Below are 17,535 nucleotides of genomic sequence, written 5' to 3'. Positions count from 1 at the left end.
CACAGGGAAGCAGCCAAAATGCAGAGACAAAGAAACAGGTCACAAATGACAGAAATGGAGGAAAGCAAACTACTGGATATAGAGTTCAAAACCACATTTATAAGGTTTTTCAAGAATTTTCTAGAAACCACCGATAAATTTAGTGAGACCCTCAATATAGTGAGACCTTTGAGGACATGAAAAAGAACCAACTAGAAATTAAGCATACACTGACTGAAATAAAGAATATTATACAGAGATCCAACAGCAGACTAGAGGATCGCAAGAATCAAGTCAAAGATTTGAAGTATGAAGAAGTAAAAAACACCCAACTGGAAAAGCAAAAAGAATCCAAATATATGAAGATAGTGTAAGGAGCCTCTGGGACAACTTCAAGCGTACCAACATCCAAATTATGGGGGTGCCAGAAGAAGAGAGAGAGCAAGATATTGAAAACCTATTTGAAGAAATAGTGACAGAAAACTTCCTCTACCTGGTGAAAGAAATAGACTTACAAGTCCAGGAAGCACAGAGAACCCCAAACAAAAGGAATCCAAAGAGGACCATGCCAAGACACATCATAATTAAAATGCCAAGAGCAAAAGACAAAGAGAGAATCTTAAAAACAGCAAGAGAAAAACAATTAGTTACCTACAATGGAGTACCCATATGACTGTCAGCTGATTTCTCAACAGAAACTATGCAGGCCAGAAGGGAGTGGCAAGAAATATTCAAAGTGATGAATAGCAAGAACCTACAACCAAGATTACTTTACCCAGCAAAGCTATCATGTTGAATTGAAGGTCAGATAAAGAGCTTCACAGATAAGGAAAAGCTAAAGGAATTCATCACCACTAAACCAGTATTATATGAAATGCTGAAAGGTATCCTTTAAGAAGAGGAAGAACAAGAAAAAGGTAAAGATACAAATTATGAACAACAAATACACATCTGTCAACAAGTGAATCTAAAAATCAAGTGAATAAATAATCTGATGAACAGAATAAACTGGTGAATATAATAGAATCAAGGGCATAGAAAGGGAGTGGACTGACAATTCTCAGGGGGAAAGTGGTGTGGGAGGTGCGGGAAGAGACTGGACAAAAATCATACACCTATGGATGAGGACAGTGTGTTTGGGGGGGGGGGCGGTAAGGGCAGAGGGTGGGGTGGGAACCGGGTGGAGGGAGCTATGGGCGGAAAAAAGAGGAACAACTGTAATAATCTGAACAATAAAGATTTTTTTTTTAAAGAAAGGGTATGAGAGAGGTTCATACAATCTTAGGTGGCCTGGACGCTGACGTTGCCTGTCCCCAGCCTCCCTCCCTTTAGCTGCACCTCTTGAAATCCCATCTCAGACTCAGCCCCACCCTGGGCTCTGGGGCCAGTCTCAAATATTAGCCTCCAAAGTTCATGACATATTTGCCAGGTCCCAAGACCAAGTACTGACTAGGCAATTCTTGGGTTCTTGGGTCCTGTGTCTGATGTTGGAGAGAATACTCTGCACAGGCCACTCTAATTAGAGTCGCTAAAAGAAAAAGCAGAATTCTCCAATGCTTTCAAAACCGGGGGATGCAGCCACCCTGTGCCAGCCCCAGCTCTTTCAACCCTTCTCTGAACCAAAGAGGGTCAGCCCTGCATAATTTAGTGCCTAAAATTCTCCAGACTTCTTTATCTCCCTGAGCCTGCAGATAGATAGGCCTCCAAACAGCAGGCACTCCATTTATTTTTTTCTGTTTTAATTTATTTAATGTCTTGGTTCAAAAATCAAAGTAAAAAGCCCAACTGGAGTGGCTCAGTTGGTAGAGCATTGTCCTATGCCCCAAAAGGCTGCTGGTTCAATTCCCAGAAGGCAAAAGATGTTTCTCTCTTACATCAATGTTTCTCTCTTCCTCTCTCTCTCTTTTTCTCTCTCTCTCTCTCTCTTTTTCTTTCTCTCTCTCTCTTTCTCTCCTTCCTCTCTCTAAGCATATCCTCAGGTGAGGATTTTTTAAAAAATCAAAGTATAAAAAGGTACACAGGTGAGAAGTCTCACATCCCTGTCCCCAGTCTGGCTAGACCAGGGTGGGGAACCTTTTTTCTGCCAAGGGCCATTTGGATATTTATAACATCATCTTGGGCCATACAAAATTATCAACTTAAAAAATCAGCCTGCTACATATATTTGGTCAAACATTTAATTAACTCACCCCTAATGCCTTGGCAGGGCCAGACCAAATTGTTTTGCAGGCCTTATATGGCCCGCAGGCCAGACGTTCCCCACCCCTGGCCTAGACCCCTTACATACTCTTTCAGATATTTCCTTGCCTATATAAGCAATACTAGTAGAAAACATATTCCTCATCTTTTTTACAGAAAGAGGAGTAGGGTATTCTTTTTCTGTACCTTGCTTTTTTTTTTTTTAATTCTCACTTGAGGATATATTTCCATTGATTTTGAGAGAGAAACATCGATTGGTTGCCTCCCATACACGCCCTGACCAGAAATCAAATCAAAAACTTTCGGTGCGCCGAGACCGGTTTGGCTCAGTGGATAGAGCGTCGGCCTGCGGACTGAGGGGTCCCGGGTTCGATTCCGGTCAAGGGCATGTACCTGGGCTGCGGGCACATCCCCAGTGGGAGATGTGCAGGAGGCAGCTGGTCGATGTTTCTCTCCCATCGATGTTTCTGACTATCTCTCTCCCTTCCTCTCTGTAAAAAATCAATAAAATATAAAAAAAAAAAAAAACTTTCGGTGCGTGGTATGACACTCCTACCAACTGAGCCACCCAGCCAGGGCTGCCTCTCCTACCTGATGCACTAGTTTTCTTTCTCTAAGGTGAAACCAATCCTAGAAGACCAAGATGGTACCTCGCAAGTGGTGGGCACATATATATTGCCTGAAAGCAACACCATGGCCCTGCCCCATGAGTTGCTGGCATCTTTGTGGGCATCAACCCCTGGCTTGGGGACAGGAAGGGATAGGCAGGCTGAGGGGATGGCAGGAATCCCCAGTGATAACCTAAGATCCTACAAAAAGTCTATTTTACCCCAGCCCAGGCCGGGGACCTTCAGCCCGCAGCTGAGACCAACCACCACCAGGGCTCTCCCCGGCTGGTGTTTCAGCCCTCCCTCCGCAGCAGCGGGCATTACTAGCACATGAAGGAGGCTCCAGGTGAGACACTGAGAGCAGAGGTTGTGCAGGAGACTGCCCAGGGGCACAGGGGAGTCCCAGCCCTGGTGGGAGAGGAGGGAAGGGGAGCCAAGTCTGGAAAATGAGCTCAGGAGTCAGGATGCCCTCCCTGCAGAGCGCTATTCCTGGGGCAGCAGGGGCGCCAAACTGCCAGCTCTGAAGGCTGCAGGAGAAGGCAGGAGTGGAGGGCAGGGAAGCAACCGGGAGACTGTGACCTCACAACACCTGCACTTTCTCTATGAAGCCAAAGAGGATCGATCGGTTGGCTCTTAGGCTTGCAAGAAACAATAGAGCCTGGCCATTGTGGCTCAGTTGGTTGAGCATTGTCCCATGTTCCAGGTCATGGGTTCAATTCCCTGTCAGGGCACATTCCCAGGTTTCAGGTTCGATTCCCAGTAGGGGTGTGCATGAAGCAATCGATTGATATTTCACTCTCTTCCTCTCCCTCGCTCTCTCTAAAAGCAATAAAAAACATATTTTTTAAAAAGAAACAATAGACATCACTGTGCAAACAGGGCGTTCTCTCGGAGAAGGAGAGAGTTATAGCCCCTAGTTCCAGCTATGTGATCTCTGGGCATCCAGTCCCTCTTCTGGAAAGCAGGAATAAGGTATACTCTACATCACATCCACTTTATAACCATCAAGAGCATCACATGACATATGCAGAAACAGCCAAGCCCGGCAGGCATGACTCAGTGGTTGAGTGTCAGCCTATGAACCAGCAGGTCATGGTTTGGTTCTAGGTCAGGGCACATGCCTGGGTTGCGGGCTCGATCCCCAGTGGGGCGGGCAGGAGGCAGCTGATCAATGATTCTCTCTCATCATTGATGTTTCTGTTTCTCTCCCTCTCCCTTCCTCTCTGAAATCAATAAAGATATTTTTTAATAATATACAGAAGTGTCCAGTTAACACAGAAAAATGTTTAATGGCACTCACCATTGAGACAACAGGTAGATATCATTATTAAAGTTTTCAAAGATGCATAGCACTTTAAAAAGACATCGCTATGGGGGAACAAGAGCTCTCATATCCTGTCATTATGGGTACAAATTGGTACAACCTAAGGCAATTTAGCAACAACTATCAAAATATTTAATTTCCACTGTTCTACTTGTAAAAATTTATCGTACAAATGTAGTTGCGTGAAATATGTAACAATTATAGCAGTGGTTGGAATTTTTTTTTTAATTGAAAATGTCAAATACCCTGCTTTCCATCAGCCAGTGCAGTGCATCCATGCAACTATCTGAAGGGCAAGAGTAGCTACACACACACAGAGTTTTGTGAGATGATCCCATCTTTGTAAAACAAACAGGAAAAGACATACTTGTATCCAGCTGGTGTGGCTCAGTGATTGAGTATCGACCTATGAACCAGGAGGTCACGGTTTGATTCCAGTCAGGGCACATGCCAGGTTTTCGAGCTCAATCCCCAGTAGGGGGCATGCAGAAGGCAGCCGGTCAATGATTCTTTCTCATCATTGATGTTTCTATCTCTCTCCCCCTCTCCCTTCCTCTCTAAAATCAATAAAAATATTTCTTTAAAAGACATGCTTATATATGCTCACATATCCAAGGGAATTATATTCATGAGGAACTATAACAGTGGGAGCTTCGGGGAGTGGAATTAGAGGTGTTGGAAATCAAGAAAGGGATTTTGTTTTTCAATGTATACTATTTTACACTATTTTAATTTGGGGAGTAGTTGTTGTTGTTGTTGTTTGCACCAAGTATACCCTATTTCATTATTTTGAAAATCAATTTTTAATATAATCCAGACCTGAGGGAAGCTGACCAGGAGGAGTGAACAGGAGGAGGGAAGGATTCCAGGCCAATCAGGGGACTTAAGACATGCTCAGTAAGTGAATAGGGAGCTTTGGGGGCCCTTGAGCACATGAGGGGTAGAAGCTGGCATCACTGCCCTTGGAATCCAAAACTGCACTACTGAAACATGAGTGCTTACAAATGAAATGTTTCCGGAAAACTCTGTGCAAATTATGGGGTACTCTTTTTTTTTTTCTTTTTTAAATATATTTGATTGATTTTTTTACAGAGAGGAAGGGAGAGGGATAGAGAGAAACATCGATGAGAGAGAAACATCGATGAGAGAGAAACATCGATCAGCTGCCTCCTGCACACCCCCTACTGGAGATGTGCCTGCAACCAAGGTACATGCCCTTGACTGGAATCGAGCCCGGGACCCTTCAGTCCATAGGCCGATGCTCTATCCACTGAGCCAAACCGGTCAGGGCAAATTATGGGGTACTCTTGCAGGGAAAGGGTGAGTCACATGCCTGGGGTCTCGAAGATCTTAGGAGAGCTCAGGGCCAGTGTCCTCGAGCCGCCACACAAGAGCTTGGGAACCTCATGGGGGAGTGTGGACAGGCTGGAGGTACAGACCGGACTTGGGACACTGTACCTGTGATCTCGTGCTGCCGAAGCTCATTGTATTTGTAAGACTGCTCCAGGGGCTTGATGGACGAATGGTAGATCTTTCGAAGCCGCTGCAGCACCGCTGTGGATAGAGGAGGGTGAGGGAGGGGGACGTCAGGTAGGGCGCACTCCAGACTGCTGGCCACTGTGGACCAGGTCCCTTCCCAGGGCAGCTCTAGCCCTGCCTAGTGGGGAGCAGGGAACGTCTGCAGCCCAGCAACTATCCATATATTAGCATTCAAGGAGGAGCTGGTCCACATCTCAACCCTCAGAAATCTGTAAACCCAAGGCGTGCCCTCCCCATCCCCTAGAGCTGCCTTTCGTTTTAATCTAACCCTCTCCTCCCTCCCTCTTCAGTCCCGTGCCCTGAAGCACCACCTCAGCCTTCAGGTAACTGAAGGCCCTTTCCATGGCAGAGAGGAGCCCCTCTCCTCTCTGCCTCCACCTCTACTTGTGTTTGCCTTAGACTCAGAGGGCAGGGAGGTATGGCGCTAAGCAGCCCGCAGGGCAGGACAGCCACCCTGTCCTCTACCCTTTCACTGGTCCCTCTGCTTGGGTTGCCTTTCCTCCTTCCTGCCAACCCAGAGCGCCAAGGCCTTGGACAGTACCCCATCCCCACCCTCCCCCCAGAGGATGCAGACATCCCAAGCACCGTGTTGGGAAGACCATGACTCCAGGGAGAGGTGACTCACAGGGGGAGGCTGGGAGCTCAAAGGTGGTGAAGCGGGGTGTGAGGCACAAAGCGGGGGAAGAGGGCCTGACCCTGCCTGCTCTGAGCTTTCACTAACTCAACTAAGAGGAGACAGTAAGCTCCGCGGAAAGCTTGGGTTATTATGAGGGTGAAATGAAATACTGGGCACGAAAGGGCTTTGTAAACTGTAAAAAATCAAAGCAAACGTGATGAACTCTATTAACGCCCCTCCCCAGCCACAGTGGAAGCTCGCACCATCTCAGACAGGGCACTGGGGTTCATCCTTTACCCTTTCGCTGATCCCACTGCTTGGGTTGCCTTCCCTCCTCCCTGCCAATCCAGAGCCCCCAGGCCTGGACGCTGCTTGCAGAGTCTCCTCCAGAAGCCCCCCACCTCCAGGCTTTCCTCCCTGGGGTGACCTGCTGGCCTCAGAGCCCCCGCCCCAAGGCCTCCCAGCCCCAGCCCCGGCCCCGAGCCCTCTCCCTCTGGTTACCAGAGTAATCGTCCGCTGGCTTGTCCTCGACCAGCATCAGCGTTTTCTCGATGTGGGAGCGATCCCTCAGTGGGGCTTCTTCACTCACATCCTCGGCCTCTTCTGCGGACAGAAGCAGAGAGCAGGGTGAGCGCAAAGCTACGAGCCAGCTGGGCTCTAAGCCCCCTAGACATGGACAAGGGCGGGGTCTGAGGAAGTGCTGACAGAAAGTTTGCCAGGTTCATCTGAATGGAGTTCTGTCTCTAGGAAGAACTTTGAAAATCCCAACTCAACATCTGCGAAGCTCTGTGGCCCAGTTTATGTATTCAGCAAATGTCGCTTGGGCAGGTGTGATGTGCCGAGCACTGGGCATCGTGCTGGGAATACGGAGGTGCCCAAAACAGGCACAGCTCCTGGCCGAGTGTCGATTTCCTACAGTCTAGTGGGGCAGGAGAGAAATCATCTTAAAAGTAATGTAATCATCATAAACAGCAATGTGGCCATAGAAGGGAAGATTCCAGAAGCTGTGAGGGCCTAAGAAGTGTGTCTAGGAAGTCTTAGCAGGGGATTAAATAACTTCCCAGAAGGGCCACTTATGAGCTACACTCCACTGTGTGAGGAGTTAACCAGGTGGAGCTAGGGACAGGAGACAGGAGGGGCTTAGCAGGAAGGGTGTCTGGGCCTCCGTGGGTAAGGGTGCGTGCTGTGGGGCAGGAGAGCTCTGCTGGGCTAACCTGGAGGACCATGGGAGTCTGCATTTCCTCCTAGAAGTACTGGAAGCCAGGGAGGGATTCTAAGCAAAAGAACCTGATCAAATGAGCACATGATCAGATACATAAGGCTGCCATGAGGCATGGGCAAGAGGAGCCTCTGGGCGGAGAGGCGCTCAACAGTTGCTTCTGACCAAGCAAGAGATGCCCATGAAGAGGGATGGCCTTGAGCCTGTGGGGCAGAGGGAGAGTAGTCCCACCCGGGATGGAAGCAGAGAAGATCGATGTGTCTTGTGGAGCATCTCAGGACCCAGGCAGCCCCACCCCAGACCCAGGACAGGGAAGACAGGATGAGGGAGGGGCTGGCTGACTGCCAGGGCCCCATGGAGGGTGCAAGCAGCTGATGAGAGATGAGAACGGAATTCTGCAGGGAAGCCTGGGGGAAGTCACACTGGAAGGATGGAAGGGGAAGACTGATCCCAGTTCCTCCATCCTAAAAGCCCAGCTCTTGGTCCAGGCCAGCGTCCCCGGTGGATGCAGCCATGGCATCCTGGCCATGCCTAGGATTCGATACCCGCTCCGTGTTGCCCATTGGCTTTGGCCCTGCCCTCCTCCTTCCCTATTCCCCGGTCCGGAGACAGCAGCTGCTGCTTCAGGGGGACATCCGCGGGACATCAGTGTCACGGCAGCCTAAGATTTCTATTGCAATCCTGACCCCAGCCCCACCTGACATGGCCTAGTCTTCAAGGGCAGGCCCCAGGTGTTAGCCCACTGATGTGGTCCCTGTGGGGAGCGGGGTCCCAACCTACATCCCCACCCATACATCTCTTCACCAGCCTGTGCAGGGTCTCTAGCCCTGCCACCTTGTCCTCCAGGCTAAGGCACTGGTTGGTGATAAACTGTATCAGGGATCCTAAAGGGCAGGATCCCAAGGACCTAACCCAGAAGCGACCAGGTTCCTCTGAGCCCTTCATGGCATGGCCTCTCACCGAGTCCCTCCAAACTGGGAAGAAGGCATGAGCAGCCCGAAGGCACCCCGTGGGCCGGCGACACTGGACCAGGCCTCCACCCCCTACACCCGGACTGGCTGGGGCTCTCCCGCCCCACCCTGTCCCTGCCTGTCCCACTACATACAAGACTTCCAGGAAGAATGCAGCCGCCCAAGTGCCGGAGCAATTCTGGGGTCCCCTACCCTGAGCCCCCTCCACGGGCTCCTCTGCCTTGGCCTCCGGGGCCTCGTCCCCCTCTGGCCCTGGATTCGGTTCCTCCGAGCTCGGCTGGGCCCCCTCGTCCCCAGGGCTTGGGGCTCCTGCTGCTTCCTGGGGCTCCCCCGCTTCCTCGGAGGTGCCCCCCGATTCCTCTGAGCTAGCCCCAGAGCCGCTGTCCTCTTCTGATTCTTCTTGGGATGGAACTCCTCCTTCCTCGCCTCTGCTGAGGCCACCACCCTCTTCCTCAGAAGACGCAGCTTCCAGATCCTCCTGCAACATCCCTGGCGCCTGGCCCTCCAGGGGGCGGTCCTCCTGGGTGCCCCCTGTCTCTACAGCTGGGCCGGGCTCCCCCTGGTCCTCAGGCCCTTCCCTGGCTTTTGTGTCCACGTCCATGACTCCATCTGGCCCTTCTGGCCCCTGATCAGGCCCTGGGATGCCCTCGCCTGCTGTCTCTACTGCCACCGGAAAGGCCCCTGTGCCTTCAGGCTCTGCAGTGCCCGCAGCTGCTCCCTGCGTAGGGCTGTCCCCTAGGACCTCCTTGGCTTCCTCAGTGACCACGCCATTCCCAGCCTGTCCTTCCGCCTCCTCTGGTGAGCCCTCTCTGGCACTGAGCTCTGGCCTCCCTTCTTCCCCAGTCCCCTCTTCCCCTTCTGGAGGGAGGGCGCTTGCTCCTGGTAGCTCCACAGGGTCCCCGGGGGGAGCTGAGGCTGAGGCATTGGAAAGGCTGGCTTCAGGGTCAGAGCCTGGGCTGGGGGCAGTGGCGGAGGCCCCTGTGGCAGTCTTCTCCGAGCTCTCAGCCTCCCTGCCATCTGGGGAGTGAAGGAGCAGGTTCTTCTCTTGAGGGGCCGCCTCTGCATAAAGCGCCCTTTCCTTCTCCTCTAGACTTGCATCTCCAGCAGAGAAATGATTCTCCAACAAATTGCCAACATCTTCTGTGCCACCCGAAGCAGAAACTTGCAGTTCTAAATGATTAGAACACGATTGGTCAGTTTCACAGGGTTGGCACTCACTTTACTTCTCAAAAGAGTCTAACTCAACCTAGCTCCTGTCTTCCGGGAGTGAGGTGTGGACCTGGTATCGGTGGCATCTCCCTCCCAGGTCTTCACAACTGCCCTGGGCAGCAAGCAGGGCGGGTGTTACTCTGCCCCCCTCCCAAGACATAGAGGCCGTGGCTGGGGGAGTTACAGACCCCACTGTCTGTCACTGCGGGACTGAGCTGCTGACACCCGTTCCCCAGCTCCTCCCCCGACCCTGACAGCCTCTGCTGGGTCCTGACGACTGCGTAGGGATGGAAACTGGGTGAGCCCTTCCAGTCCTTCCTCAACCTTGCCGCAGGCACGAAGGCACGTGTAGCCTGGCTCACCAGGAGATCTTTCCAAGATAGGACAGATGCCCTGTCAGTTCCTAGAGTCATTAACTAGCGTGCTTTTTATACTGCTATCAGCAAAGGAGTGCAAACAGGTGTGTGCAGGCCAGATAATCTTAGGTTACACGGCAGAGTACTTAGGGGATTACTTGTGGCTCTCAGCCTTATTAAGTCACACATCCAACCCTGTCCCCTTACGGGCAGGCATTTGCTGGCCTTGCTGCCTCAGATTAAAGAGGACGTGGTCAGAGGAGAGGACGATATCCAAAACTAGAAGGGCCAGGGCTTCCCGGCGGCCTTAGCCAACCTCTTCTGAGGGCATCCCCTTCTGAAGCTGACAGCTTTCCCAGGAAGCTGGAGGCACAGGGGAAACCCAGCAGGAGAGAACAAAGTAGGGGCTTAGTCTGTGCTGCCAAGACCTCTGTCAAGGGACACGTTTAATTTATGTGGAAAATGGGGTCAGAAGTGAAGGTCGAGCCTATTCCTTCTGCCCCTCCCAACCAGACTGGACCTGTTTAAGGAGAAGGCCTGCGGTAGGGGGACCCTGCTGGCTTGTGGGGACGAGGAACCATGGGGCCCTGCCCTGGGGAAGCTGAGACAGCCCCCGAGCTCCCTTGACTCACAAGGTTCTTTCTGAGGAAGCAGCCCCTCTCCTCTGCTGAGTACAGACACCCCCCTCTCTTGGGCCACAGCCTGGTCTTCCCATCTTGGCCTCAACAAAGAAAAGCCACTTTTTGGGGTACCCCTTCTGCCTGGGGGTATGCACACGCCTTGTGCCCTGAAAGCTGGGGAAGCCTCCAGGGACCAAGAACAAATATTTTCTCATTAGTCCCCACAGATGCAACCTATGCTGCTATCAAATTCAGAAGAATGGGAGGTTTGGGCACCTTTTATTATAAAGGAGCCCCATATATTGATATAACACTTCCCCAAGCACTTTCACATAGATGGCCGCATCCAAACCTCCCTCATCACTGTCAGCCACATTTCAGAGCCGAAGGTCCAGAGAAAGACTTTGACTTGCCCAAGACACCAGGTGTCTGGCTAGTGGGTGACTAGAACCCAGAACTGCTGCTCCTTGTCCAGGCCTTGTATGCCACAGTATGTAGGGAAGCACAGGGCTACCCCTTCCCACGGGTATCTCACCCTTCCCTGCCTGCACCTTCTCTCCTGGCTCACATTCCAGACCAGGGGTGGGCAAACTTTTTGACTCGAGGGCCACAATGGGTTCTTAAACTGGACCGGAGGGCCGGAACAAAAGCACGGGTGGAGTGTTTGTGTGAACTAATATAAATTCAAAGTAAACATCATTACATAAAAGGGTACGGTCTTTTTTTTCGCGGGCCGTAGTTTGCCCACGGCTGTTCCAGACCCTTCCTGGCTCCTAGGTTGCAGGAAGCAAGGTTTAATCCTCCCTGTGTTCCCAAGGCTGGGACCCTGCCTGACCCAGGGAAAATGCTATGAAGAGGTGAGATTTAGGTACAGGAAGAATTCATCCCTTAGTGAGGGACCTGAAGGTTACTCATTAAAATGTTCCTTCATTACCACCTGAAATCCTATATATCCTGATTCCTTTACCTGCATATCTATGCCCCCACCACCACCCTCTATGGCAGGAACTCGGTTTAACCCAAGGAGACTGAAAGTCTCTGAGCAGCAAGATATATATCAAATGAGATACATTTGTATAACTATTCAATGTACCAGGCAATGCTTAAGCACTTACTTATTTATTTTTAATATTATTATTTTTTAATCCTCACCTGAGGATATTTTTCCATTGATTTTTAGAGAGAGGGAAAGACAGAGAGAAATACGGATGTGAGAGAACACATCGACTGGTTGCCAACCACATGAGCCCCGACCAGGGCCCAGGCCGGGGAGGAGCCTGCAACCGAGGCACGTGCCCTTGACCAGAATCGAACTCGGGACCTTTCAGTCTGCAGGCCGATGCTCTATCCACTGAGCAAAACCGGCTAGGGCAATGCTTAAGCACTTTATTTTTTTTTTAATATATTTTATTGATTTTTTTACAGAGAGGAAGAGAGAAGGATAGAGAGTCAGAAACATCGATGAGAAAGAAACATCGATCAGCTGCCTCCTGCACACCCCCCACTGGGGATGTGCCCGCAACCCAGGTACATGCCCCTGACCAGAATCGAACCTGGATCCTTCAGTCCTCAGGCCGACGCTCCATCCACTGAGCCAAACCGGTCAGGGCAGTAAGCACTTTATATACAAAACATTAATTTACTTGATCTTACTCAACTTACTAAATCTTACTTGCTCCCATAAAACAAGTCTTACTCTTAGCACCATTTTATAGATGAGAGGACTGGAATCAGAGACACTGGATGCCTTGCCCAACATTACACAGCTAGCAACCGGCTGAGGCCATTTAACTCCAGAGCTGCAGAGGAGATTGCCTGACCCTGCTCAGAGGGTAGCATTCAAAGCATCAGCACCACCTGGGGAGCCTGGTAGAGATGCCGACTCTCGGGCCCCAGCCAGACCCACTGAACCAATGCATTTTAACGATCAGTTTTCACATTACAGTTTGAGAAGCTCTGGTCTACAACACCTGGTAAAACTACCTCTAAACTAATGTTCTCAGCACTGAAATCCTCAGGTTCTTGGTCCTATTCCTCTCCCTTTCCTCAAATGTTCTGATTGAAGTAGGGTATATCCCCAGCATCAGCACTTTAACAAAAAAGATCGTGGGTAATTCTAATGTGCAGCCAAAGGTGTAAACCACTGCTCAGCCAAATAACCTTGGCTCTGAGGCTTCTGCTCCCAGCCTCTCCCCACTCATGTGCACACTGGGGCCTCCCAAGTTGGATGGGTCGCCTGGGGCTTGGCATGTGACCAATAGCAATGGTCAAGGCTTCTCCTCTGGGGAATACATCCCTTTCCACAGGTCCCTGTTGCCCCCTATCAATGACGATAATGACCATAATGATGGTGGTGGTGATGGTGGTGGTGGTGATGATGGTGATGGTGAGGGTAATGCTGGTGGTGAGGGTGATAATGACGGCAATCGTGATGATGTTGGGCAGAAAAGAATGAGTCTGACCACTTGTGACATTTTTAATATTCTCAAAATATCCTCTGAACCTGATGGGAATGAGAGGGCTGTATAGTCCCAAGGGAGATGAGGACCCCAGACTTTGGGACTTTACCATGACCTTCACACTGCTGCGTATTTTCATTCCTAAGCAGGAATAGAAGACAAGTGTGTGCATGTATATACACACTTGACTCGTCCCTCGTTCTTATGACTTAGTGCCAAGCTGCCCCTGACCTTCTGCTAAGCAATTTGGAATGAAAAAGGCCAAGGGTGATGGCTTCATGCCCAGTGACCTTCCTTCCTGGGCTAAAAATAATTTCTCTGACACAAAGTCTCTCAATGAAACAAGCTGTGCCATTGGACCCCAGAGCTCGATCCCCAAGAAGCAGCTGTGACATTGGGCCCAATCTCTCCTCTGGGAGGCACAGTCAGAGGCATGAAGAGTCTCTGATTAAGCTCAGTTCAATGCTATAAAATCAAACAGTGCCTACCCTCCCTCCCTGATCTCCCTAGCATCTCACTGAAGCCCCCCCACTGGTCCCCGGAGGAGGAGGTAGGGGACAGAAGACCCAGGACACCCTGGGTGGGTTAAGAGCCTGGTAAGATGAGCCTTGGTCTATCCCAGGACATGTAGTACCATACTGTATGTGCTGCTGCCAAGGCTGCCGCCCCAGCTCCACATAAACCTGGGTGCTTACATCAAGGTACATGGAGACCATGGGAAAGTCCATATGCCTGAGAAGCTGGTGCCCTGAACACAGCACAGCATATACCAGTTCTGCTTTCTCTCCCAACACCCCTTCTGCCATCAGCCTTTTGGGGGGATCAGCCTCAGCCGCTGCCCCCACCCATAGCCTCACCAGTAGCCTCAGGCTCAGTTCCTCTTTCCTCTACCAACCAAACATCTGATCATTTCCCAGCTTCTAACTCCTTCCAAAGCACTTTTCACATGGACTCAGCTAACTCTGGAGTTGCCAAAGGCCTTGGTGGATCCAACTGTAGAAGAGGAAGCTCTGGCTAGGCAGCTTTGGAGACTTGCCCAAGGTCAGGGGTAGAATTGAGACAGAGCCCAAATTCATGGCTCTCAGTCTAGAGTTCTTTCTGCTCTCGGGTAGTTTGAAAACCATGTCCCATGAAGGGAGAGAGGTCCATGGAAGTGACTAGAGGATGAGGGATGAAGAAGGAGCTGGGGTTCAGTCACCCACTTTGCACTTCCTGCCCAGCAGCTCTCCCTGGCTCTGTCTATCTCACCATTTAAGGAAGGGGTAGGTGGTTGACAACTACTGCTCTTGGCTCCCCCACTTATTCCCTAAAAGTCCTCTAGCTTCCTCTTGATCATTTTCTCCAACATTCCAAGGAGCTCCCCCTTACAGCATCTTTTCATTTTAATCAAACATGTCAGGCATTGAGCTAGATGATGTCTTGCCTCCACATAGAACTTCACGCTTTCCAAAGTTATTTCATGTTCTTCTTTCATCTTCCTAGCAGTCTTCTGAGGCAGAGAAAGCAAGGATTATTAACCTCCCTTGAAATGAGGAAGTAGACACAGGAGAGTCAAGGTATTAGCTCAACAAGCCATTCCCAGAATGGGCTAGAACGCAGGTCAAGAAACAAAACAAAGCTCTCTGGCCCACGTGGAGGTGGCATCTGAGACCCGAGAGCTTTCCAAGCATAAATGCCCGGACTCCAGAGGTGGGTCAGTGTGAGTCTGGTGTTTCACAAGGTGATTCTAACGAACACCAACATTTGAGAACCATGATTCTAAGCCACCTCAGTACCAAGTGTCAGAGGATTTGTCTTGAGGTCAGGAGAAGAGAGGTTTATTCAGAATAGAGTTTTGTTGACCTGTTTTGAGTCCTCCTCTAAGCACTGAATTTATTCCACCCTGGAGGAACAGAATATAAACTCAATTCCAACCTGTCCCAGTCTCCTTAGCAGGTACTTCTAAGGATCTGCCAAGGTTATTCTTCCACATTACTTCTCATCCATTTGAACTGAAACTATCAAGTCCAAAGTCAAACACAAGTAAAATACGTTTGACCGTTACTCATACACAATTATGCAAATGAGTCATTAGTAATAAAGTCCCAGGGGGACAATCACTTTCCAATTCTATCTGAGGACATATCTGTCCCAGGGAGTCAGTCTTGGCATTCAGGGAGCCCCACATCTATCACCAGTCTGTCCTCTACCCACACTTGGACACCTCGTCGGCTGTGCCTCAAGTGCAGCTGACAACACCTCAGAAACAGTGTTCACAGAGCCGGAGTGAGCAGACTGACCCTTGCATGTTCTAGATCTTATCTCTGAACACTTCTGGTCTTATCTGCAGTGGGAAAATGGTAAGTGGCCTCTTCTGGCATCATATTTTTTCTTGACCTTATTTACAGAGTAAATGCTCATCACTCAGGGTCCCTTGTTCCTTCACTTCTTGGATGAGCCTGCAGACAGCTTTGCAGATGCCAATGCCAAAAAGGACCGTAGAAGGGAAGTATAAGAGGCAAAGGTTGCCCACATCCTCCCAGGACCCCTGAAACCTTCTCTCTCACCATTCCGTTAGCCTTTACCTCTTCTCCTCCAGACAAGAAGACAAAGGTGCAATGAATAAGGCAGCTACTCTCAAAAGGTTCTTTGGCCTCCTGGCCAAGCTCCTAAAACCAAGGCTCATACCACCAGGACAGCTTGTCCCTGGCTGGACTCGAGCCCAAAAATGATTCACCCAGGGGATAGGATACAACAACAAAGGCACCAATCAGAAAGAACCAAGGGATTTTGAGTCAAAAGGGACCACCTCACAGACTATTTTATTTCCATGCTGAGAATCCTAACGCCCTGATAAATTATTGTCCCAAAGCCACAGGGCTAGCTAGGTTAGTTATCAGCAGGCTGGTTCTAGAACCCAGCTCACCGCTAACTGGGAGCTTTCCTGGCAACAGGATACTGCCCCCCAGAAACAAGAGGGGGGGATGTCAGCCTCAGAAGGATGGTAGCTTCTTAATATAACCTCTCCTACCTCCCTTTAAAAGGATTGCTTAAGACTTCAAGACAATTGTTTGCAATCCACAAAGTCTAAAGAATTGACAGATTATTCCCTGTCCCACCTCTAATTTCTGGGAATCTTTGGTTTAGGAGGTACAGAGAAAGCGCCCACAATCCCACCATCATTATGCATCCACAGGCTTGTCACTGATGCCCGGGGGATTCATGACTGAGAGTGAACATTGCTTTCAAAAGGCAAATGCCTTTGGAAGAAGCAAAACGTGAAGCCCTAACCACTCAGTGTGACTCAATTATTAAAGTGACATCCTGTGGAGCACCAAGTGTTCCCAGAGACCAGCCTCAAGTGAACAGAAATCCTTGCAGGAGTTGTTAGGCAGTATTTCCTACATTCAGAGGAGCTGAGCTTGGCAGGAGAGGATGGGAAGTAGGGAGAGATTCAGGCTAGATTCTGAGACAAACTGAGGCAGGTGGCTGGCTTTCTCCCGCCTCCCACCCCCAAAAAATAGAATCTCCCTGGGTTCTACAAGGATGACCCTCTGGGAGGTTGATGGTTTAACTTTGGGGCACCAGACAAGGAGAGACCCAACCGGGAGCCAAAGAAGTCTGGTCCCTAACATCCCAGTCAACCCTGGGTTCAGGTCAGAGCCCTCATGGGCTTAGCAGATGGAGGGAACATGAGGCCAGACCCATCTCATGCCCAACCCAGGAAAGCTGGAGGTAGTCTGCTTGATTCGGAAGCTTGGAAATGGGTCTGACACCTTCCCAGCCTGGGCCAGGGCCACATCTCAGGTCTTTCCTTTGCCATACATCACAGAGCCAAACTGGTCTTTCTGGGTGCAGCTGAAAGTCAGGAGAGCTGGGACCTGCCCATTTACTGTCTTACTAACCAGCAATGTGACCTTGAGTTGCTCTTCACTCTTCCTATACCCAACTCTGCTCACCCATACAAAATGCAGATAATAGCACCTGCTTGGTCAATCCCCTTCGAGTATTTTCAATAGCAAACGATGTTGAAAAGCACTCTATGAATGTCTGGTATAATAATTATTTCCTAGAAGAGCAACAATGCCAGGCCAAATCCCAAGTTCACTGAGTGGACCAAAACAGAACCAGCTTTGGACAGAAGCCGAGCTGGCTCACCTCTCTTAGTCCTTTGACCCCCCCTGATTCTGGAGGGTCAGTTAGTAGGCCAAGAGAGGTCTTTCTGGCTGGGACTCTGTCGCCCCTTCTCCCAGCCAGAAGCTGCTCAAACAAGAAGCTGTGGCACCATGGGGGTAGCCCTATTCCCTGCATGAGGTTCCAGCTGTCCTGAGACAGAAATGGACCTTAGCTGTCAACACTCCCGGGCTCAGATCTTGTTCTGCTGAGCCCCAAGTTAACTCCTGCAGTCACTGACTCCCAGTTTTAATCAGCACTGACTCACCCAGAAACTTCTAAGG

General features: G+C 50.2%; 1 protein-coding gene across 3 annotated transcripts in view; it reads right to left on the bottom strand.

The window, feature by feature from the left end:
• The window catches only part of SRL (sarcalumenin), a gene marked incomplete at both ends in the record, with an annotated part of 40,820 nt that overhangs the window by 5,121 nt on the left and 18,164 nt on the right, over positions 1 to 17,535 (bottom strand). The window contains 3 exons of one of the 3 annotated variants that reach the window (XM_081089216.1): positions 5,569 to 5,664; positions 6,767 to 6,868; positions 8,648 to 9,625. In XM_081089216.1, coding sequence (XP_080945342.1) covers positions 5,569 to 5,664; positions 6,767 to 6,868; positions 8,648 to 9,625 — 1,176 coding nt within the window. The remainder of the gene's footprint in view (positions 1 to 5,568; positions 5,665 to 6,766; positions 6,869 to 8,647; positions 9,626 to 17,535) is intronic. The other 2 variants (XM_081089217.1, XM_081089218.1) reach the window with 2 other exon arrangements.

Source organism: Myotis nattereri, assembly GCF_964212035.1.
Source record: "Myotis nattereri genome assembly, chromosome: 4".
Taxonomy (NCBI): domain Eukaryota; kingdom Metazoa; phylum Chordata; class Mammalia; order Chiroptera; family Vespertilionidae; genus Myotis; species Myotis nattereri.
This window is presented reverse-complemented; position numbering and strand designations above follow the sequence as displayed.